At 47.1% G+C, this 21,159-nt stretch overlaps 1 protein-coding gene across 1 annotated transcript in view; it reads right to left on the reverse strand.

The window, feature by feature from the left end:
- MARCHF4 (membrane associated ring-CH-type finger 4) overlaps nucleotides 1-21,159 on the reverse strand; it is a 77,324-nt gene that overhangs the window by 16,148 nt on the left and 40,017 nt on the right. The window contains exons 2-3 of the mRNA XM_015868615.2: nucleotides 8,191-8,346; nucleotides 1,502-1,694 (exon numbers count right to left, since the gene is read on the reverse strand). Coding sequence (XP_015724101.1) covers nucleotides 1,502-1,694; nucleotides 8,191-8,346 — 349 coding nt within the window. The remainder of the gene's footprint in view (nucleotides 1-1,501; nucleotides 1,695-8,190; nucleotides 8,347-21,159) is intronic.

A 21,159-nucleotide genomic window follows, 5' to 3' on the forward strand; every position in this document is an offset into this window, starting at 1 on the left:
GATGTGCAAAGGGATATTTTTTTCCCCCCAAGAGAAGGTGGAGAGGAGAAATAAAGGCAAGATCCTTAAAAAAGCAAAACCTGAAGATCTGAATCCGTCTGCCCAGCTCCCTTTCAGTTCCTAGCTGGCATAGCTTGTTCTCTGCCTTGTGGGAGGATTTAGCATCTATTGACAGATGAGCTAATCAGTTCCCCTCAGCTCTTGAAGCTTTATCAAAGCCAGTTAATCATATTACTGACGTCTGTCCATGCCAAGGCTCTCCACTTCTGTCCTCTTGACAACAAGGTGACACGCGCGCATGCCACATGCACAGAGAGATCACTTTTTTCCACTCCCAATCACACCAACAAGAGAATATCACCAGGGCTCCTGTGCCAGCACGAGGGGGCTGCTTGTCTCTCTTTCACCTCCCTTGGCCACTTCTTGGTGCTGTAGATCTGCGGCAGCTCACGGTGGAGCAGACCAGGCTCATGTCTTGTCAGCACAGTGGGAAGAACTGGTCTGGGTTTCAGCTGTCCCATCCTGGAAGGATGCTGATGCCAATCTGAACCCAGACCAGGGCATGCTGCCCATACCTCTCTCCCTGAGGCCAGGTTTGTGTTACTTCCCTATCCCAGTTTCACCAGCAGCAAAACAGATGTACTGCTGTTCCTAAGGGCTGACCTGAGGGCTGTGCTCCTTTCCTCAGGGATGGTTCTACTCATACTAGCATTAATCCACCAAGCCAAGAGTACTGCCTTGTACGATTGTTGTTTTTTTTTCTGGGAAACTCATTCTGCATTTATACCAATAATGGAAGAAAACAGGCATGAGGAACTTTCTGGAATGCTCTCTGCTTTCTGCTTTCTGGCAAGGTCTCTTGCATTCATGTTATCTGATGCCCTGTGCTTGGGTGGGAATTGATCAGGAGCGTGCTTGGAGATGGTTGGCATTTACTTGACTGTTTTATTAACTACCACTGTTTCATGGCCTGGCTCGTAAGTGCCTCTGCCCACAGGTATTGTCAGCCAGATCCCCCCACTCCAGCTGCCTGCGGGGGCAGAGACCTTGCCCCGAACCCACCACCCTCCCACAGCTCCCTGCACAGCCATGCACGTGGAGAGAGCATGTTGCTGCAAGGTGCAAACCAGAGCATGCCATAGTCAAACACAGGGCAGTCCCTGTATTAGCTGTTCCAGAAAGGCAGGTGTTTCCTTCCCGGTGTTAATCAATACTTGCCAGCCTCCCCCAGACCTCCCTGCCCTCTTCTTGCTTTGAAGAGAGATTTGTTTCTCTCTGGGCTTGCTGCAGATCCCTCTGCCAGCCCAGCCAAGGAGATTCTCCAGGGCTGCAGAGACTGGCAGAGAGCACTGTAGAAAAGGTGTCAAAAAAGCAAAGAAGGGGAAAAACAGAGGAAGGTTCAATCTGAGAACAGGGCTCTCCACACCATCTCCCACTCTCCTCTGCAGGTGAGTGAGCAGTGGGCAACCCCGGCTGTGTGCTGTGAGATGTGTTCACCCACCTATACAGACAATGTCCATGAAGCCATACATTCCATAGCAGATCTGGAAGAGCAGGTCCTGGCGCTGCCATTTGGCTGAAGGACTGAAGGTCGACCAGATGAGCCACGAGATACTGGCGATGAGGAAGAGGGAACCCAGGATGGCTGCTGCTATCTGAACCTTCTCAATGACTGTCAAGGAGATGGCCTGCCACTGTGAGGGATGGCAGGAGGGAGAGGAGGGGAGACGAGGGAAGGGAGGAGAGAAAAAGAGGAGAAAGTAATTACATGATGGACATTGCTGTTTTGCTTCAGTGTGGTGGTTTGTGGAGATCCCAAAGATCACCTGTGCTTCATATTTGCACCCTACACATAGATGCTTTTACCTGGTCCACCTCTTGGCTGGAGATCAACCTGGCCATCACAAGCCAGGACACTGCCTCACATAAAGGCCAGGCAGCAGCCTTGGTGAAGGCATCCTTTTACCACAAGATTTGTCTCAGTCAGCCATGCTTTGCCTTGGAGGTCTCCTGTGAGCAGGCTCTGTGCTGCTTGGTGAGATGTGACAGGGTCACAGCAGTAGGTAAGATCTCATGGAAGCAATGCACACCCCACAGAATGTTACCAACAATGCAGGTTATTGCTGCCAGGACTCCCTGCCTTTAGGTGATGACACGTTCAGGCTGTTTCCTAAGGTAAACGGCAATGCTGCTCCCTCAGAAGAATCAAAAAAATAGTACTAACTCCCTCAAATCCATTTGCTTTGTCAAAAAGCTTTGCATAAGCTACATTATAAATATCCAAAGCCTGAACTCCTCTCTGTCATCCAGAATAAAACCTCCTTACTCAGATTTATGCTGCTGAGAGAACGGTCCTGTAAAAACCACGAGCAGAAATTGCTTTCTCTGACAAGACTTGGGGGGACATGGCCCACAGTGCCTCGTGCAAATCAGAAATCAAATGCATAAACAGGCCGGGAGAGATGGAAATATATAGGCCACCTTTAGCTGTGATATACATGCCCTTGAAATCTCAGTAGGGCCGGGAGAAGGATAAATAAAGAGGGACTTCAACCTCCTCCAAGTAAAGAGGATTCAGAGGGTTTGAACACTTTAGCCTGGATTCACGCCAAATTCAATATCTAAGTGAGGTGTCAGCTCTGGAGAGCCCCGAGCACCCTGCCTCTTTGTCAAACACATCCTGGGACAGAGCTGAGCTGAAGTATCTGCCTCTGCCAGCCTCCTGTCCTCCAAGGGCAGACAGCCCTCAAGTTGTGTGTTAGGGATGTGCAGCTTCACTGAGGTGCTGATACCAGCCTGACCATGGAGAAGGCTGTAAAGCTCCTGAGAAGAGACAGAGGCTGTTCCCTGCTGAGGCAGTCCTCTCACCTTCCACTAAGCCTGGCAAATGCTGAAGGGATGGGGATGCAGGGAGCCTTTCCTAGAGCTGCCTGCTATGGTTTTGCTGCAGGTTCCTCACGTTGACCCGCTTGTGCCAGCAAAATCATTCTGCATCATTTCTCTCTCTCAAGGAGGTAATGGGCTGGCTCCTCACCATCTGTCTGGCATACTGCAAGGCTTGTGGCAGCAACAGGTTCTTCCAAGGTAGCAATTAAAGAGAGAAAAAGGAAGAGATGTTTCCTACAGCTAGCAGCTGTGTGCAACTGCTTTACAGAGACAGGGAGGCATCAGTGTGATTTTAAATACATTCTACTTTCAAAGGGGATATGGCTCAAGGCAGAGAAGCTACACCTGAGCACCAGCTTCAAACCTGCCTTTGGATGAGAGCAGAGATGCTTCAACACCGACAGGGCTGCTGGTGGTAACAAAGCAGCCTTGACTGTTCAGGGAGTGGCACTGGGGTGCAACTACCCACAGGCCAGAGCTGAACACTGGGGAGAACAACCAACTCACAAGAAAACTGAATATTTTCCTAATCTCCCTCCACCATCAGTAAGGCCAGCAAACCTGGGATTTAGTGGGTGAACTAACTGTCACATGCGGACTGTTGAGTGCACTGAGCTGGTGGGCTGTACTGCAGCGTACCTTTAACAACAGGCAGCTCACTCACATTGTCTATTGAGACTGACTTTGGGCAGGTAGAAAGCCCTATAGATGGTGTGTCACCATTGAAGAGGGTGGAACTTGGAGGTACCAGAAAGCATTACAAGCTTCTGTGGGTAACAGAAGCAGCTTTGTGAGTGCTGGTCTCACAGTGGCTTCAAAGAGTGCTGAAGCAGCTCTGCAATGGCTTTGCCAACCACACTGGAAAAAAGGCTCTTCTCCTGCAGACTGCTTTGAAGACTCATTGAATCACAGAATGCCTTGGGTTGGAAGGAACCTCAGTGATTATCCAGTTCCAACCCCCTGCTGTGGGCTGGGTGCCTCCCACCAGATTAGGCTGCCCAGGGCCCCATCCAACCTGGTCTTGAGCACCTCCAGTGATGGGGCATCCACAGCTTCACTGGGCAGCCTGTGCCAGTGCCTCATCACGTTACATGTCCTAATTCATTCAGGAACTGTTTGTCCTCTGCCACCATCTTCCCCGTCTGACCACTTTGGCACAACACACAGATGTTCATGTGCAAAACAACATACTCTCTTGGATGAATTTCTCCCAACTTTTCTCAATTTCCCTAATGTTCTGTGCCTCAGATGCCTCAGAAAAAAGGTTCTTAGGAGCCCAGGTCTGATGCCTGCAATGATCATAGGTAGACATGAATCTAGGACTGGTGCTTGCCCATCATATCCCACTTGATGTGATCTGTGGTTTGTACCCGGAGCAAGATCATTCCCCTGTGCTTCAGTGCTTCACGCAGAACCTTGTAACCAAAGCCCTTGCTGCTAATATAACGAAAGTCAATCACGTCATCAGTGTAGGATTTAGGGTCTGATCCATATTCCCCTTTTTTTAACATCAACAGTCTCCAAAGATTCACAAGCACGACCATGAGCAGATCCAAGGCATGTATTTGCCTGCGGAAGATATCTCTGTCTTAGTGCAGCAGCTTGCTAAGAAGCCTTGCTTGCTAGAAAAGCCTTCCTACACTCCTCTGAGAGCTCCCCCATTCCTGCCTCAGGCAGTTCAGTTTATTTTTATTGCTATATCTGACACGTCCCCTTAGTACGTATCATTAACATCCTGAGTGCGCTACTCAGCGATTTTGTTTCAGACCCAGCATCCCAAACAAGTGGAGGTTTATCCTGGAAGGATGCAGTAGAGCATTCCCATCACTTCTTGGGTCTGGCTCTCTCCTCAGTGTTGTCCTGAGGCCCAGGCTATCCACCTTGATTAACTTTAGGAGAGTACACTCACCAAACCAATTTGTCCTAAAGCTGTGGTAGCTTCCCTGCTGCACACTTACAGATGCTTTTTGTTTATTCAGATGTAACAAAGAGAGGAAGGAGAAGCAGGGTCCATTCCCAAAGCACTGGAGAGAACTGGGACCAGATCCCAACATCAGCATTCCATAACTGAGGGCCTTTGGATATGAACTAACCCATAGGTCAGGAAGAGGCAGGAAAAAAAATGTGATGCAGAGTTGGACCCCTGGAGACTGCAGAGAGCAGCAGGTCTGGGAAGGCTGGTTCGAACTGAACTGGTATTTGCTAAAATCAGAGCATCAGAATGAATGTGGCATGAGTGGCTACAAAGCTGTATAGATGAAACCCACTGCAGAGCCCTGTCATAGCAAGTGCTATCGCATGCTTCCAAAACTGTGTTTTCAGGGCCTCATTAAAATCATGGGCTTTGCACAAATACTGCAGCAGAGAGGAGCTTTTAGACTCTCCGTGCCCATATCTCCTGCCTCAGGGACCAGCAGAATTACAGTGGGGGATGGATGGACAAAGCCTGTGCACTTCCTGATTGCTCATAGTGGGTAGGAGATTTTTGCTCATTTGCTGCTGCTTGCCAGGACACTTGCCATGTTCTCCAACAACTTTAATCCTCCAGTCTCAGCAGTGTTGCCTGCTTTAAGTCTTTTGCTCTTAAATTTCAGCCATCCAGGGCTGACAGGTTAATTTATAGAAATTCTTTGTATCAAAATGCCAGACTGGAGGCTCCTCTCTGCTATGAGACATCTCATAACAGCCTGGAGGCTTGAAGGAATCTGTGTTAATTATGAATGAACCACGTTCCCCTGACTGCAACTTCTCTGCCCACGCCATGCACATCTGGCCCATGCCATGCTCCTAGGCTTGCTAGAAAATGTGCAGCATGTGTCCAAATGGGCAGAGAAATAGGCAGATCCCGGGGAGCATGTGGGTGTTGGATGTACTGCCTGGCTCTGACCACCTGGAGTACAGCCATGCTCCAAGCTTCATCTAAACATGCTTCACTTTACAAGGAGGTGAGTTCTATGTGGTCTTTGCCCATACAATGGTTGGCCTGGAATAAATGGATGTCCCTGCCTTTCAAAGCCTGTGCTTGAGAAATTCAGAGCTTTCTAAGAAGAGGAAAGCTGTGTAGAAATTCCAATAGACCTTGAGAAGACAGGCCAGGGATAGATGGCTTTGCTAAGGGACATACCACTATGTCCAGGGGTCCCTGCTGACCACATGTGGGGTGAAGACTGAGCAGAAAAGACACAATTTCCACTCGGCCACACTGTGGCACGTTGTTATGGCACAGAGTACCAGAGCATCACTGCCTCCCTTTTCCAACACTGGAGGATGGCAAGAACCACCAAGGAGCACAGAGATGCACATGGTGATAGGCTACGGGTCCCACATCCCTTATTTCTCTTGGGAACTCCAGGCTTCATATGTGAGCCACATCCCTCAGGATTTCACATGCTGGTGCTGGTGTAACACCAGCTTCCCAGACGTGCCTTTCTGCTGACACCAGGCAGGGCACCGGGGCACACAGCTGCAGCTCCTTATGTGCAGCATTTGCTCCAGACCAAGTGGCTTTTCACTCCAGTTGCTTCTTCCCACCCTCTGCTGAGCCATATCTCCCACATTTCTGTGAGAGGCACTGTGAAGTCCCCGCCAGCAGCGAGAAGCCCTCAGAACACAGTTGCCCAGGAACCTTGCTCACAGAGCAGAGATGTCTATCCAGCTTCTCTGGCTTGGCTGCTCCTGGCAGTCAGTTTTCATGCTTGTGGCAAAGGTCACTTTCTAACAGGGGAGACAAAAGAAGTGATCCTTTGGGCAGGCTTTTCAAGTGTGGTTGCGGGATGAGCGCTCATCTGTGAATTGCTTCAACAAATTTTAGCCAAGTGAGGAGCCATAAGAATGTCCTGAGTTGCCCTGAGCCGTATGGGGATGTAGAATACTTGGAGGTCATTCATTAAAGGCTGGCTGCACACACATCGCAAATCTGGACCCACAAGCCTTTGACACTGCCCAGCATCGTTCCATCAACCTGAGGCTCATGAAGTATTCGGGCACTTATGGACCAGCTTTCCAGAAATAAACAAATGCTGCTCTGTCCACAGCTCCCCTGCTGTGTTTCAATCTGGACTGATTTACAGGAGCCAAGAAACTCAAACATTCTGGGTCTGAGGCTTGGGATGGAACTACTGTTCTCTCCAGGCCATGGAATAGGGAAAATTGAATTAGAAGCTGCAGGGATTTGAAGAGAGCAGGGATGCTTTTTCCTTCCCCCCAGCAAAATTTCCTCATGATGCCCCACTAATGTTGCTACTTCATTTCAGTGTGGAGTCCTAAGGGCTGTGCCTCTTTCTCCACTGTTTTTAGTGACCTCAGGCCTGGAGAAGGACACATAAAATCACAGAATCCTAGAATCACAGAATGCCTGAGGCTGGAAGGGATCTTAAAGACCATCCAGTTCCAACCTCCTGCCATGGGCAAGGTTACCACCCACCAGACCAGGATGTTCAGGGTCCCATCCAATCTGGCCTCGAATACAGGCAGCCATTTGGAGGAGAGAACAGGGATTTGCACCCCGCAGTCCTGAACAAGTGGGTACCATCACTGGCAAAGGGTCTGATTCCTGTTAGAGACAGAGAGATTAACAGAAAGCCAATGTAACCAAGTTCTGGACAGATCAACATTTGCACAGGCATTGTCCTGGTGTCTGAGCACAGCAGGCTGCTGCAATGTCTCTCCCTCCACATGGTGCTAATTAAGCAGTAGTGCCTGGGTCTAATGTGCTTCCTTATGTCTGAGGCACTAATGGTGCTCAGCAATTAGTCCATCTTCAGGTGTTGCTCCAGCAATAAATCAATAGCTATTAAGGATAAATCATCCCATTTTTAACAGTCACGCAGCTTTCCCCATTCTAAATCTTGATTTTGAATTACTAGCCTGCAGTGGGGTCTAATAAGCTGCAGCGCTTTTGAACTCCCAAGAGGAAAAAGGAAGGTCCTCTGCTGCCTTCCACAGGTACTTACATTTGGATGTGCTCTACCTGTTATGTGCACACCTACACACTGAGAATTAAGCCCAGAGAGACCAGAGCACCAGAGTAACCACCTCCAGTGCTGATCCAGGCTATACTGGGACATAGGGAGCAGTGACATGAAAAAGGTATCAAGGTCAGAGAGGAGAGGTAGAAAGAGCATGGCCTGAGGGATGCCCCAGCACCACCAGTGAGGGCATGGGGCTCACTAAATGAGACCAACAGCCCTTCCTAGGGACCACCGTACAGGGAGGCAAAACCCAAGCCAGTAAAATCTATTTGCTCCCAGAAACAAAAAGATGACCGAGAATAAATAGACTTTGAAATGTCTCTAGTACCTTTACCTGCAGAGGGTTCTTTGTGCTTATGGCAATGACGTGGTACTTGTAGTAACACAGCTCACAGCTCCAGCAGCCTCTCTCGCTTATCCATTTGATCAGACATGGCTGGTGCGTGCATTTCACCGATCCGTCGCATCGACACGGGCTCAGCAACTCCCCCTGGAAAAGAGAGATGGCACCATGAAGCTCCCTCCTCCCACAGGGCACAGCAAGGAGGCCGTGCACAGACCTGGTGCTCGCCTAAGTGCTCCTTCCACCACCCCTTTGCTCTTTGCCCCTTTTCACCTGGTTTGTCTTAGGTAAGTGTTACCACCCTGAGAATGCTGGACACAGCAGAAGACATCCACATCCTACCTACCTTGGGTCGAAAGGCCAGATCCCGCTCCTCCTAAACCTGGGGGAAAACTGCCTTAGGTTTCAGGGCACCACATCTGATCTAAAAGCCTGAGGAAGTGAGAGCCATGCTGGGCAAGAGTGATACTTTTTTTTATGAAATCTAATGCAAACACATTAATCATTTCATTTGCTTCAGCTAGGTGACCTAAAAATGTCATCTTCCATGAAATTTCAGCACAACTGTAAATAACTGTTTATGCTACAAACCAGGCTCAGCCCTACCTGCCAGTCATTTCCATTACACACTGGAGGGGACGCAATGAGATGGGAGCAAGAAAGGCTTTAGGTTCCCCAAACTTTACAGGGCAAGCATCAGGGTGGCATCCTACACATCAGGATCTCTGCCGGGCTCTACAGCGTGATGAGGGTTTGGCTTAACAAGCAGCTGGAGACAACACGGATGGGAGGGATGGAGCAGAGGCCATTAGTGACAACCTCCATTGGGTCTCCTTGGTCTCCATAGTAAATGGGTCTATGAAATCCCAGCTGCTCAGAGCCAAGAGATGTCCACAGACATACTACACAGCAGTGGGGACCTGGTCCTCTAACATCACACTGCTCCAACCCAGATAGCCCTGCTGCCCCTCGCTAGAGCTCAGGGCTGGAACACAGAGATGAAACGCCTAGTTTTGGGGCTTTTACAAATCCAGCAAAACCCTGACTTCTTGCATTTCCTCCAGCCATGTGAAGTATTATATCCTCGCATGTGGCACACAGCTATTTTTGCATACTGTGAAGCCCAATTCTGTCCACAGCAGGGCTTCATAAAACACTGCCACACGCACACTTGTGCACACGTGCTCGTGTACCAACAGACAAAATAAACACCGGGGGCATATTAAAGGCATAAATCCTTTGTATGTAAAGGAGAAGGAGCTTTGTCACTGGCTGTGCAGTTTGCTCAGGAACGGTCCCTCAGCTGTGCCCTGAGAAGTGGAAGTTACATTCTGTAGGTTTGAAGAAGATAGCTCTGCACAACTGAAGTGCCTCCAAGAGTGGCATTACCACCACAGAATCACAGAATCACAGAATCACAGAATGACCCGGGTTGGAAGGGACCTCAAGGATCATGTAGTTCCAACCCCCCTGCCTAGCAGGGCCACCAAACATACACCTTTACTAGATCAGGTTGCCCAGGGCCCCGTCCAACCTGGTCTTGAACACCTCCAAGGAACATCACCAACACCCTTTGTCACTGCTCTACAAAGACACTCCAGAGGGAGGAAAAGCTTTAGAGTGGTGAGGCACTGGTACAGGCTGCCCAGGGGGATGGTGGGGGTGGGTTGAGGGTTGGACTGCATAGATCACAGAATCATACAATCACAGAATCGTAGACAGGTTTGGGTTGGAAGGGACCTCAAAGATCATCTATTACCAATCTCCCTGCTAAGGCAGGGTTGATCTTAGTGGTCTTTTCCAACCTTAATGATTCTACAATTCTATATCAGGATCAGCATCAGCCCTCCTGCATATTGATGTCACTGTGTTGCCCTGGCCATTTTGTTTATCATTTACCAGTGCTGGGAGCCCATCCACATCCACAGGCTGCTTCCAAAGCTGTGGTGGCTCACACATCAGCTGGAGGGCACAGGGCTGGGGACAGTTGTGTTGTTTGGCCAGGATGAGGTCTCTGGGCTCTCTTAGCCCCAGCTGTGCCCAAGCTGCTCCTGAGAGCTGGGTAGAGCCACATGCACACATCCTGCCACCCCAGCTGCTGGAGTATTTTCCTATTTTGGAAACAGCTTACTAACCAGGATGGCTGGGTAGTAATGCTTCCTCAGCTCCGCATTTTCCTTGCTCAGGTGCAACAAGCAGAACCAATTGTTGGTATTGCCTGCATCATCAGTGCACCAGGACAGAGCTTGTCCCTTTGGATAAGCACATGTAGCATCCGGTGCTCACAGGAGCAGCTGCACATATGGATCTCACTGCTAGCATTTGTCTGAGTTTGTCTTATTTGGAAAAGGAAACCAGGAATATTTAATTTCGGGTCTTCAACTGAGTCTTCTAAATACACTTAACTTCACATCGAATTTAAATGCAATGGGAAGTTTTATTATGGCAAATAAATGCCAAATGATTTCTATATTAGGAACATAATTACAGAGGAATTAACTTCAATGGCAAAGAGAAACCCATTGTTACAGAGCTGGTAAACTCCAATAAATATGTGCTAATGATCTTTCTGTCTTCACACTCACTTATAAGAACTGCCCCTCCATCCTTTTAAGCCTAAACACACGCGTTGCTACCAGCAACTCAAATGCTTTCCGTGTGTCCCCTCCTGAGTGCGAGTGCTGTGCCAGCCAGCAACAGACAACAGGGGACACTTAATAGCTACCGCTGAAGAACTGAAGCCACGTGTTTCCATCGTGTTTTTTCTCTCAGCCATTATTGTGTGTGCTGCATGAAATTCTCCAGCACTGTGGGACACTGATGCTAAGCATGGATTCTGCGAGTATTATGTATCCCATGGTACTGGGACATCACTGGGAACAGTCACAGATGGGTGGCATCTGCCCAGGCCCCAGAAATGGTCCTCAACCCCACAGTTGGGTCCATATGTTCCAAATGGTCCCTAGCACCTTCACTAGCTCCATAAGCTATGGGTGACTTGCCCTAAAGGCAGAGCAGGTGCCTCTTATCATCAATTTCATTTAAGGAGAAGTAGTTTAAAGGAGCAGAAAACATAAATTTTCCCAAGATGCAGAGGACTGCAGGTTATTTTTTGTGCAATGGGCTCTGGAGGATGTTAGCACCTCAGTTAAGGTAGAGAATGATACAAGCCCCAGTCAGCCGTGAAAGGGGAGCAGTGGGAATGCTAAGAGCTGGTTCTGCTTTGGGACAATCCCTGTTGAAGAAAGGAAAAACTGTGCCAACTCCATTGCTGGGAATTGAAGTCAGATGTGAATTTTTGAGAAGACATTGTCATGCCCAAGGCCTCATGCACACACCTCCATCCAGTTCCCACCTGCAAGCAGCCCCACCATCCTGCTTTCCCAGCACCAGGAGGCAGGCAAAGGGTCACGGAAATCTGTTGCACAAGAACAATCTCAAACATCGCCTGAAATAGGGAATAACAAAGGATTTTCAGGAACGACTTCTACACATCCACAGCCGAAGAAACAGAGAGCTTATAGATCACATTGGGAAATATTTGCTCCCTCTAAAGAAGGATTTCCACAAGATAAAGAACTTTGCCTAGGTGTTCTGGAGCCCACTTCATCCTAATGTCATTGAACTTGTTTTTGATTAGCTGATTTAAGTAATTCTTACTAAATGTTGCTCAGTTGCAAGGAATCAAAAGGCAAGCATCTCAAATATCACCTGCTGTGCCTCATCAGGTGTGATAATAGCACCGATTAAGTGAAGTGCCTTCAGTGCATAGAAATCACAGTGCTGTGCATGTGAAATCAAGATACCTGAATACCTCTGAGCTCTCTTGGGTGTGAGAGTGAGTTCAGCTCTAGACTTGAGCTGAATACAGAGTGGGAGCTGTCTCAGCATCAAGGAGAAGAGGTGTCCTAGTCTATAGCTCCTGGGCTTTCACCCAATGCCTACTGAGGATTTGTGAGACAGAATGATCTTGTCTCTTCTGAAGGAGAAATTCACTGTTGTTTCACTCTGCTTCTTCTTAATTAAAAAAACAGTATTTTAGACAATACTTAGATTTATCCTGCATGAGATAGAAGAGTGAGCTAAGCTCTGTTCGGATGCTGGGGTTAATTTGATGTGACTCCAAGGAGCCAAACAGTTCTTTAGCACAAATCCAGTGCCCTTAAGTTATGGCTTGTACCAATTGAAGAGGCTTTCCATTACATTTTTTTATACGATTCTCTCTCTTTTTTTCCATTTTTCCTAGTGAAAAAGCCTCAGCTACATAGAATTTTTCTAAATTTACCGTTTATTTTTCTCAGAAAAAAAAAAAAAAGCTACCAATTATAACATATTATATCTAATCCATCGGGACCTTCACCTTTCTACTTCTTCAATCCTCATCGTATCCATCAATGCGTATTTTAAAAGTATAAAGTTAATGCTTTCAGCACGCGAGCACCATATAATGCAATTCTTCTCAGAGACGTGCTCATCATTCAGCAAATTGAACTTTCCCTGGGAAGCTGTTCATAAAGATACCCGGCTAATGGCCATTTCAGACAACATTATGCCATCAACCGCTAAGGAGCAGCCATGGAAAATCAGCAGAAATGGATGCTGGTTAGATTCACCAGATGATAGATCCCGTTTTCAAAGGCAGTGAAACAAACAACAGTAGACTTTTCTTCTTTTTTTCCTTTTTTTTTTTTTTCCTTTTTTTTCCCCCAAAGAAAAGCCTCTAGCATGACAGCTGAGAGAATCTCTATTCTGCAGTATTTGCCCCTGTTTGCCGTTAGCAACCTTGAGTGGCTCCCAGGCAGACAGAGGGCAACATTAGCAGGGAACCTGTGGGCCTGCATGCACTTTGATTGGAATCCAGTAACAATGTGAAGACAGAAGTACAGAGCATCTTCCCAGTGTTGCCAGCATCTTTCATCTGGAAACTGGCCTGGGTTACACCCACAGGTATAAGGAATTGCAGTAAGAAATAATGTGAGCCGTTTGGTTAATTTTATCTTCAGTAGCTCAGCATGTCTCAACCATTTCATTAAGACATGGCCCTGATCCGCTTTTCCTTTCTGCCTCCCAGACCCAAGGAGAAGAATATGCAATTACAAAGTTCACTCATGTAGAGCCCTTCAATTACTGGGTAACTCCATTGCGGTTTTTCCAAATGTTACAAGGTCCATGTGGCAGGACATGACATCTGAAGTAATTCATTTTTCATCTGCCGATTAGAAGAAATTAAAACGGTTCTCAGAACATCCCAATTTGGGTAAGTTCCTTATGACTACAGAACATCTTTGTAGGAAAGGCATTTCATAGAATCACAGAATCATCTGAGATGGAAGGGACCCTTTAAGACCACCTGGTCCATCTCCCCTGCAATGAACAGAGACACCTACAGCTTGATCAGGTTGCTGAGAGTCCCATCCAGACTGAACTTGACCTGGTCTAGCCTGACCATTTCTTTCTGAAGTCCAAGACAGCCCTGCAAGCAGAGATGCTGAACAAAACTATACTGAGGAGGCAGCAGAGGGAGAATCCCAGCCCTTGGGAACCACGGGTGCTGCAGCTCAACAGCCCAGGCATCAAATCCTGATGGAAGGTCTCTTAAATGTTTGGAGGAAAGTTAAAACCCTTACTGGCATGAATGTGCACCAGAAGCAGAGGTAGCTCATTGGAAATGCTGTGGCTAAGAGCTGAGGCAGAGCTGCCTCACCTGGCAGAAATCAGCCAGCAGCACCAAGGGTTTCTCTATCAGGTACCCAACAATGTGGTTGGTGGTGTGGCAGTGAGGCTGCTGCCTGCAGGATGCATACATATAGTGGTCATGGATGCTCTGGGAGGACCTGAGTGGGGCAAATCAACCCACAACAGTCACATCTCTCAGTGGAGCCTGAAGAAGGACCTGTAGGACAGCATGTCTGTGGAGCTGGTAGCAAAAACAAACCATGTGAAAGTAGTGCAGGTGGCTTAATCCCCAAATTCCCTTGCCTCACCTGACAACTCTCCAGCTGAGAGAAGCTCAAGAGGACAGAGCAAAGGCACCGGCTGCACCGTGCCTGGAGAAGCTGCACAACATTAATTCTGATTTTCTGCTGCCCTGGCCAAAGACCTCCTGTATCTGAAGCTGCATGAATCCATGTGTTTCTGCCTTTGCCTGCATATGCCTCCTGGTGAAAAGTCTTGTGTTTTCCTCCTCCAGCAGAGGAATGCAAGCAGCCTTCCTTTTCCAAGCAGAATACAAAACAGAGAGCAGAAAAGTCAGAAAAGAGTGGAACAGCCGTAACACCAGCGAAAGGGACCACAAAGGCCATTTTCTGTTTCTTTCTTTTGATCTTCCTATTGCAGAAAAAACAGCACCAGGTGCACTGAACTCCACACTGAGATGCATGTACACAAAAACAACACCAGGGCTCTGAGGTTTGGGCACTGTCGACGTATAGGTACATGGGGCTGATTTGTTATCTGACTGCAACAACCTTTTGAAGATACACTGATGGGCAATTTGCATATTAACAAATACATCAACATGGAAGTGGTGTCAGATGTTATGCACGGCTGTGTTCCGCTCTCGAGGTGGCCGAATTTCAAAGTGGCCAGTAGGAAAAACTTGTTTGTATCCTTCAGCATGAAAGATGCTCTTCTGAAATATGAATTATTAGCCTCTCTGTTGTTGGTTATTTTTGTGCGCAATCAAACTGCTTCTGCTGTTCCCTTCCCAAGATTTGCACTATCAGATACAGAACCTGTTTCTGTTACATGATGTTTCCCTTACCACACCGGGATTAGATAATTTAATTCAATCAGATTGGCCTTCCCACGTCCTCCTTAGCTGAAGAATAGGCTGCTTTCATCCAAATCAACACATCTGCTCCATAACATCATGCTGTTCCCTTAGCAAGCTGCATCTCTGCACAGGCAATGTCCAAGTGCCTGGTCCTGGCTGGGCTTTTATTTTCCCCTGGCAATGTCCAGCATCATCCTTCACACCAACACAGCCACCCTATGTTGCTTCTCTGAGCACTGAATTAAGAGCACCATGGCAGTGTGTCATGTAACCAGCTCCCTTCCCTGATGACGACCTGCTGTCTTCTGGTAAAGCCAGATACTCCTTCACTATCATTTTCTGGGATGGATAACTGAGCACCTAAACAATTGAAGAAGACATCTATTGCACTCAAGTCCAATTCAAGAAGGAAAACCTCTAGTTTCTCTAATTTTCCTTTCTTCCTACATTTAACACCCTTACCCAAAAGTCTCATCTCAACAATCAGCACACCCAGATTCTACTCCCAGGTTTGCTCTCAATCTCCTCATGTTTGAGATAACCCCCACCCAAGTGTAGGCCCTTGCACTTGGCACTGTTTAACTCCATGAAATACCTACAAACCCACCTCTCGAGCACATTGCATGGGCACTGATGGGGCCCTGAGATCTTCCACTGCAGCACTCCTGGGCTTTTTTATGCTAGAAAAGTCTGAAGAGGTTTTTGCAAGTTCTCACTGTTGTTTTTTTTTTTCCCCAGCTGGTAAAGAGATGAGCTCAAAAATTATCACTATTCATAGAAGTGCATTACCTGGAAGAAATCCCACTAATTGAGAAGATTTATGTGTTGGGGCAGGGTAGTGTGTAATCACCTACTCATCTGCTCCTTGGTGCCAAACACTGAGACGTTTTGTCTGCAGAGCTGAAAGCATTCAGGCAAGACTAAAGAAACTCATTACACAGCCATCACCCTCTGCAGTGATGCTCTGAAAATGGGAAAGAGCTGTGGCAGCCAGGAGCGCTCCTCACTGCCTGAGGTGCCCTTAGGTCAGCATGAGCAGAGTGAGCCCCAGCCCCTCCTGCAGCTCCAGCCACACTATACCATTGGCTTTTGGGCAATCTCAGCCAGTGACAATGGCCTGGGACACAGTGCATCCCACACGCTAGCATCTGCTGAATGCACCAGTCTCCATCCTTACAAAGCTTCAGTTAAATTGAAATGGCCGAAAAGGTTTGTTGGGCCTCATGAATCCCCAGCTCTGCATATCAGCTTGACCCTGTGCTGCCACTTTGGCTGAGAGCAACATTCTCCCTGTCTCTACCACCTACATCCTGCCTCCATGGGACCATCAAAGAGCACGAAAATTCTGGTATCTGCAAGCAAGGAGAATTTCAGGTTGGAAAAAATTATTCTCCAAAAAAGTGGTCAAGAGCTGGAATGGTCCATGGAGGTGGCTGAGTCACCATCCCTGGAGGCGTTCAAGAAATGTTTTGATGCTGTACTAATGGTTTAGTGCGAATTATTGGTGGTAGGTGGACTGGATGATCTTGGAGATCTTTTCCAACCTTAATGATTCTATGATTCATCTTGAGAACTCAAGGGACTTTTGACAGCCTCAGTGCCTTCAGATAGAAGTGCTCCTTTGCATCCTTCAGTTAATCTCTGTAGTTACCATGAAGAATCTCCAGCAGTTTTGCCCCCCTGCTCCTAGGAGGAGGGCAAAAAATACCCCATATCTCTTTATTTGGAAATACTAGAGTTCAAAGTCTGCCTGCTAACAGGGCCAATCAGCATGAATACACTGGGGTTAGATGTTGAAATGTGCCATGCTGCACTGCCACGTGCTTGAGGGCCATCTGCATTACAGAGTGGGGAGCCCAGGTTTCTCCTGGACTGGTTATATTCACTGATAATAGGAAAAAGATCTGCAACTATCTGCCCATGGTTATAGGAGATCTCCTCCTTGTTACGTAATCATATTGCAAGGAAGCCGGGACACGAGCTGAGTGAGAGTTTCCCCCAAGGTGAGCCAGAAATACAGGCCCACTTGTCACTGCAGAAATGATTTTATTTGCAGAGCCCGCAGGTGACATGGGCACATACAGTCAATGTTTGGGTAAGGAAGAGAAGGAAACAGTCACCTTGGGGCAATGGCATAGAAGAGAGTGAGGTGTTAAACTGCAAGGCAGGAGCTGTGGTGTGAGGAATAGAGGCAACAGCAGGTGCTTCACACAGCCTGTAACAGTCAACTCTGTACCAATGGCAGCCCTGGCAGGTTTGTTAGCAGGTTTTCCATCCTATAGGCTGCAATGTGGCACCATTAAGGGTGCACACAGGTCTTGCCCTTTGCTACTCAGTAATAAAAACAGTCACACGTAGAAAATCTTTCCTGTTCTCATGAACAGGAAAGGTCCTGAAAAAACCCAGAATATGAAGTAGTCCTATCACAGCCTTCCTTCTGAAGTATTAATATTGATTTAACTCTAAGGGTATTCTGGACAAACTGGAAAACATACCCAGGTGCCTAACGGTCTGAGGGGAACATAGAGCTTCTCAGGCTCATATCACCTCAATGCAGACCACTGAGAAACACTACAAACACCCCAAAATGTGCCCCAGGATACCTGCCCAAGCCCTCTCCTTAATTTGGTGATTAAAGTCACCTGTGGTAAGGATCTAAGCTATTCTCCACAGTTCTCTTCTTCATTATCAGATGCAGCTGAGCATCTCATGTACTCCCTTTAAGAGCAGAAAGCAAGGATGCATTAAGTTTTGGATGAAGCATTTTCTTCCTTCTTGTCTTGAGGCTCTGCTGTTCAGCTGCTGGAGAATAGGGTCAATCTACAGCAGGTATGTTGTTTAAGATATTCTTTAGAAACATGAGAGACTGCTGTAAGGAAGCTCTGCAGTTAGTTCACTGTTGGAGCAGGTCTAGAGGAAGGGTAAATAGATGATTAAAAGGATGGAACATCTCTACTACAAAGAAAGGTTGAGGGAGTTGGGCTTCTTTAACTTAGAAGTGTGAAGGCTCTGGAGGGATATCATCTCCCGAATCTGGGGAGGTTTGGTTGGTCCTCTTATGTTCTTTCTTATATTTGAGTGGTTGTAAGTTGGGTCCTCCCTCTTTGCTAGGCTGGCTGTAAACCAGGTGGGGTATGCATTAATGGTTTGATGGGCGTAGAGAAAGGGTTAATTCCATAAAGCTGCTTCTTAATATTATGCAAAGGAAAAATACTGCTAGCAGAAGGCTGTTTTGTTCTTTGGGATGCTTTTCCTCGGAGCAATGAGTTTCTCCTCCCAAATGGCTTGTTAGATTCTACATAGGTGGAAATAGAACTCTTTAGGTGGGGGATCCTCAGACCTGTCTGTCAGACAGATACTGTCTACAAGGGAAGGTCTTGGAGGATGTTTTTCTGCAGTTCAGTGGTAACTGTAACAAAAACACCCAGGTGTATTAGCAAACTGGGAGCTTTGCTGAGTGATCAAATTAAATGAGTAATAAACTGTTTACCAGTTTGAGGTTTACTTGCTCCCTCACGTGTGTGCAGGTTTGGAGCTGGTTGCTTTCAAGGATCATGAGGATTGCTTACCCTGATTGAGACTTACAAAACTCAGTGGGTTTAGCAAAGGGGAGCACCTGTACTAGAAGTCCCTTAGAAGGCTGGAGAGGAACAGACATCCCTGATGTATGTGTGGCCTGCTGAGAGCTGCAGGGGCAATGAAGAAGAGCAATTATTTAGTAAAGGTTCCCTTGCACTGGTTATGGCTCATACTTCATGTGTCGTGAGCCATAATGCTTTTCTATTTGTGGATGCCTTCTGGGGGCTGTTTCTGTATTAGAGATGCCCTACCTTCTGTGAAGCTCATTTATAATCTACTGACTTGGTTACTTAAATTTGTTTACAGTCTTCCTCTTAAACACATTATAGCTACAGTTATACCCACTTTATTCCACTTACAAAATTTCTGGGGAGGCTTGAGCAGTCATTTTCCTTCCCCAGAGTTCCCTTCTGTGTATTTCTAGAGAGAAATTGCACCTCTTGTCAGCTGTTACTTTCCAATGGTCTTCAAGCACTGTATTTCTTCATAGCCTGTTTCTGGATGTTGTGCTCCTCAGTCAGCCCTCCCAGTTGCCAGCCAGAAGTGTTAATGCTACACAACTGCAGTAGGGATTCCTTGTTTTCCATCTTGTTGCAGGATGGCAGTTGTACTTCTCAACCCATCGTTACCATAGCTGCTCAAAGTAACCCTAAAGTTCAACTACACCTCCAAGATCTTTTTCTACTATAAGCAAACTGATACCAGGCTTACTCAAGGAGCTTAGTTGCCTTTTCTATGCTCTTAATATTCTGGAGGGAGAAATATAAGACATGTGGGAAGAAACAACACATCTACCCTTTTCTTGAATACTCCAGGGATGGTGACTGTACCACCTCCCTGGGCAGCCTGTGCCAATGCCTCACTGTTCTTTTGGAGAATTAATTTTTCCTAAATCTGACTTGAACCTCCTCTGGCTCAATTTAAGGTCATTACCTCTTGTCTTATCACTAGATGTGTTCTTTAGTCCCAGGGTAAGGATCTGAGGTATTCCTAAAGCCTGAAGTATCTTTATATGACAGAAAGCTTTAGTTACTAAAAGGCCAAAACAAGGACATGCATGAAGTGGCACAAAAGCAAAATCCCAGATGAGCTGAAGATATCGGTTTTTTCAGCAAAGCTGAAGCCCTGGGGATGCTGCTTGACTGTGCCTCCTCCCAAGATACAGTGATGCTCCTAGCTGGGAAGGTCAGGGATCAGCAGTGGGAGCACATCCTCTGTTCCTAAAAGGCAGAATTTCTTTGTTTCCTGTTCATTGGTTCAAATGTTGCATTGTCCAAGCAATTAATTGTGAAATGGAATTAAACAGCTCCTTTCATTTTCTACTGTAATTGTTTTATTCCTGGTAAACCTTTTCTGCTGCACTGCAATTCAGTGTGCGTGTAACAAATGTACCAATTAACTAACTGCTTCTAAATTGACTTGCTGCAACCAAAGGGAGCTTAACCTGGCTGTGACTGAATTTGAATGCCAATCTCTTTGGAGAAAGGGGGGCTCATGACACGAGGCCAAACAAGGACACAAGGTTTGTGGTTTCCCTGGTCCTCTGCATCTCTCCAGCTGCCCTTACGTGCGAGGCAGAGAGCTGAGCTGGAGGCAGAAGCTCAGACCAAGGTTATACTAAGTGCCACTGGTACAAGGCAATGCTTCTCCCACATGAGCTCAGGGTGGCTATGGTTCTACTGGTGTCATATTATGGCCTCAGGCTCATAGGATGCACAAGTCATCATCAGTGTGGTGTTTTCCACAGTGAACTTTTGAAGGTTGTGGTTATTTTCAGACCTCACCCTGTGAGTTCAGTGGGAGGTTGCAGGACAGATCCCTGAGTGCCTTCTGAGCCCCTTTGGTGCATCAATTCCCTGAACACATCAGTAAAGGTGCTCAGCCAGCAGTGCTGGGAAAAAACAGCCTCGTGAAATGCTTCCAAGCACTTTTTTTCTTTCTTTTAAAAGGGAGAGCACAGTCCCCAAGTTAATACCTGATTTAGGTGATTTTGTCCTCTATCTTTCAGTGCTGTCTGCAAGTTTCAGCTCATCAGTGTAGCTGGTGGCCAGCTCAATGACTAGCTAATGGAGACTGACAGTGCCTGTTCTGCAGTGAGAGGTTTTCTCTAGCTGTGACATGAAACCCTGAGTCATGGACATGCTCAATTCAGCTGCAGTTGGATGAACTGCTTGGTCAGCTTCACCCACTGGCAAAGAGTGGGACAAAATCCAAGGAGTTGCCACTAAAACCAGTGCATACCAGGGCCTGGGGCTGACATCCCAGGGGTCCTGAGTCTTCTGGAATGCACTGCTGAAAGAAACAGGTCTTAGCACGTAATTCATATCCTATACTTTTCTTATCCATGCTGCCATGGCTTGTGAGAGTGTGAAGACACTCTAGGGATGGAGACAGATTGAAGACGTAATCCCTGCTGTTTCAGAAGTCTTAAAGATATGAATGCATCATAAGAGACACTGCCCCTCCCAGGTCCAAGATGGCTATGTGTGAAAGAGAAGGTCAGAAAAGATGAAAGAATTCTTGATCCTGCTTGCCATCAAAGTCAACAGCATAACTCTTAGTGACTGCTGGAAATGGGACCTTGATGAAAGTGTCTCCTGCTGAAA

This window comes from Coturnix japonica, chromosome 7 (genome assembly GCF_001577835.2).
Source record: "Coturnix japonica isolate 7356 chromosome 7, Coturnix japonica 2.1, whole genome shotgun sequence".
Taxonomy (NCBI): domain Eukaryota; kingdom Metazoa; phylum Chordata; class Aves; order Galliformes; family Phasianidae; genus Coturnix; species Coturnix japonica.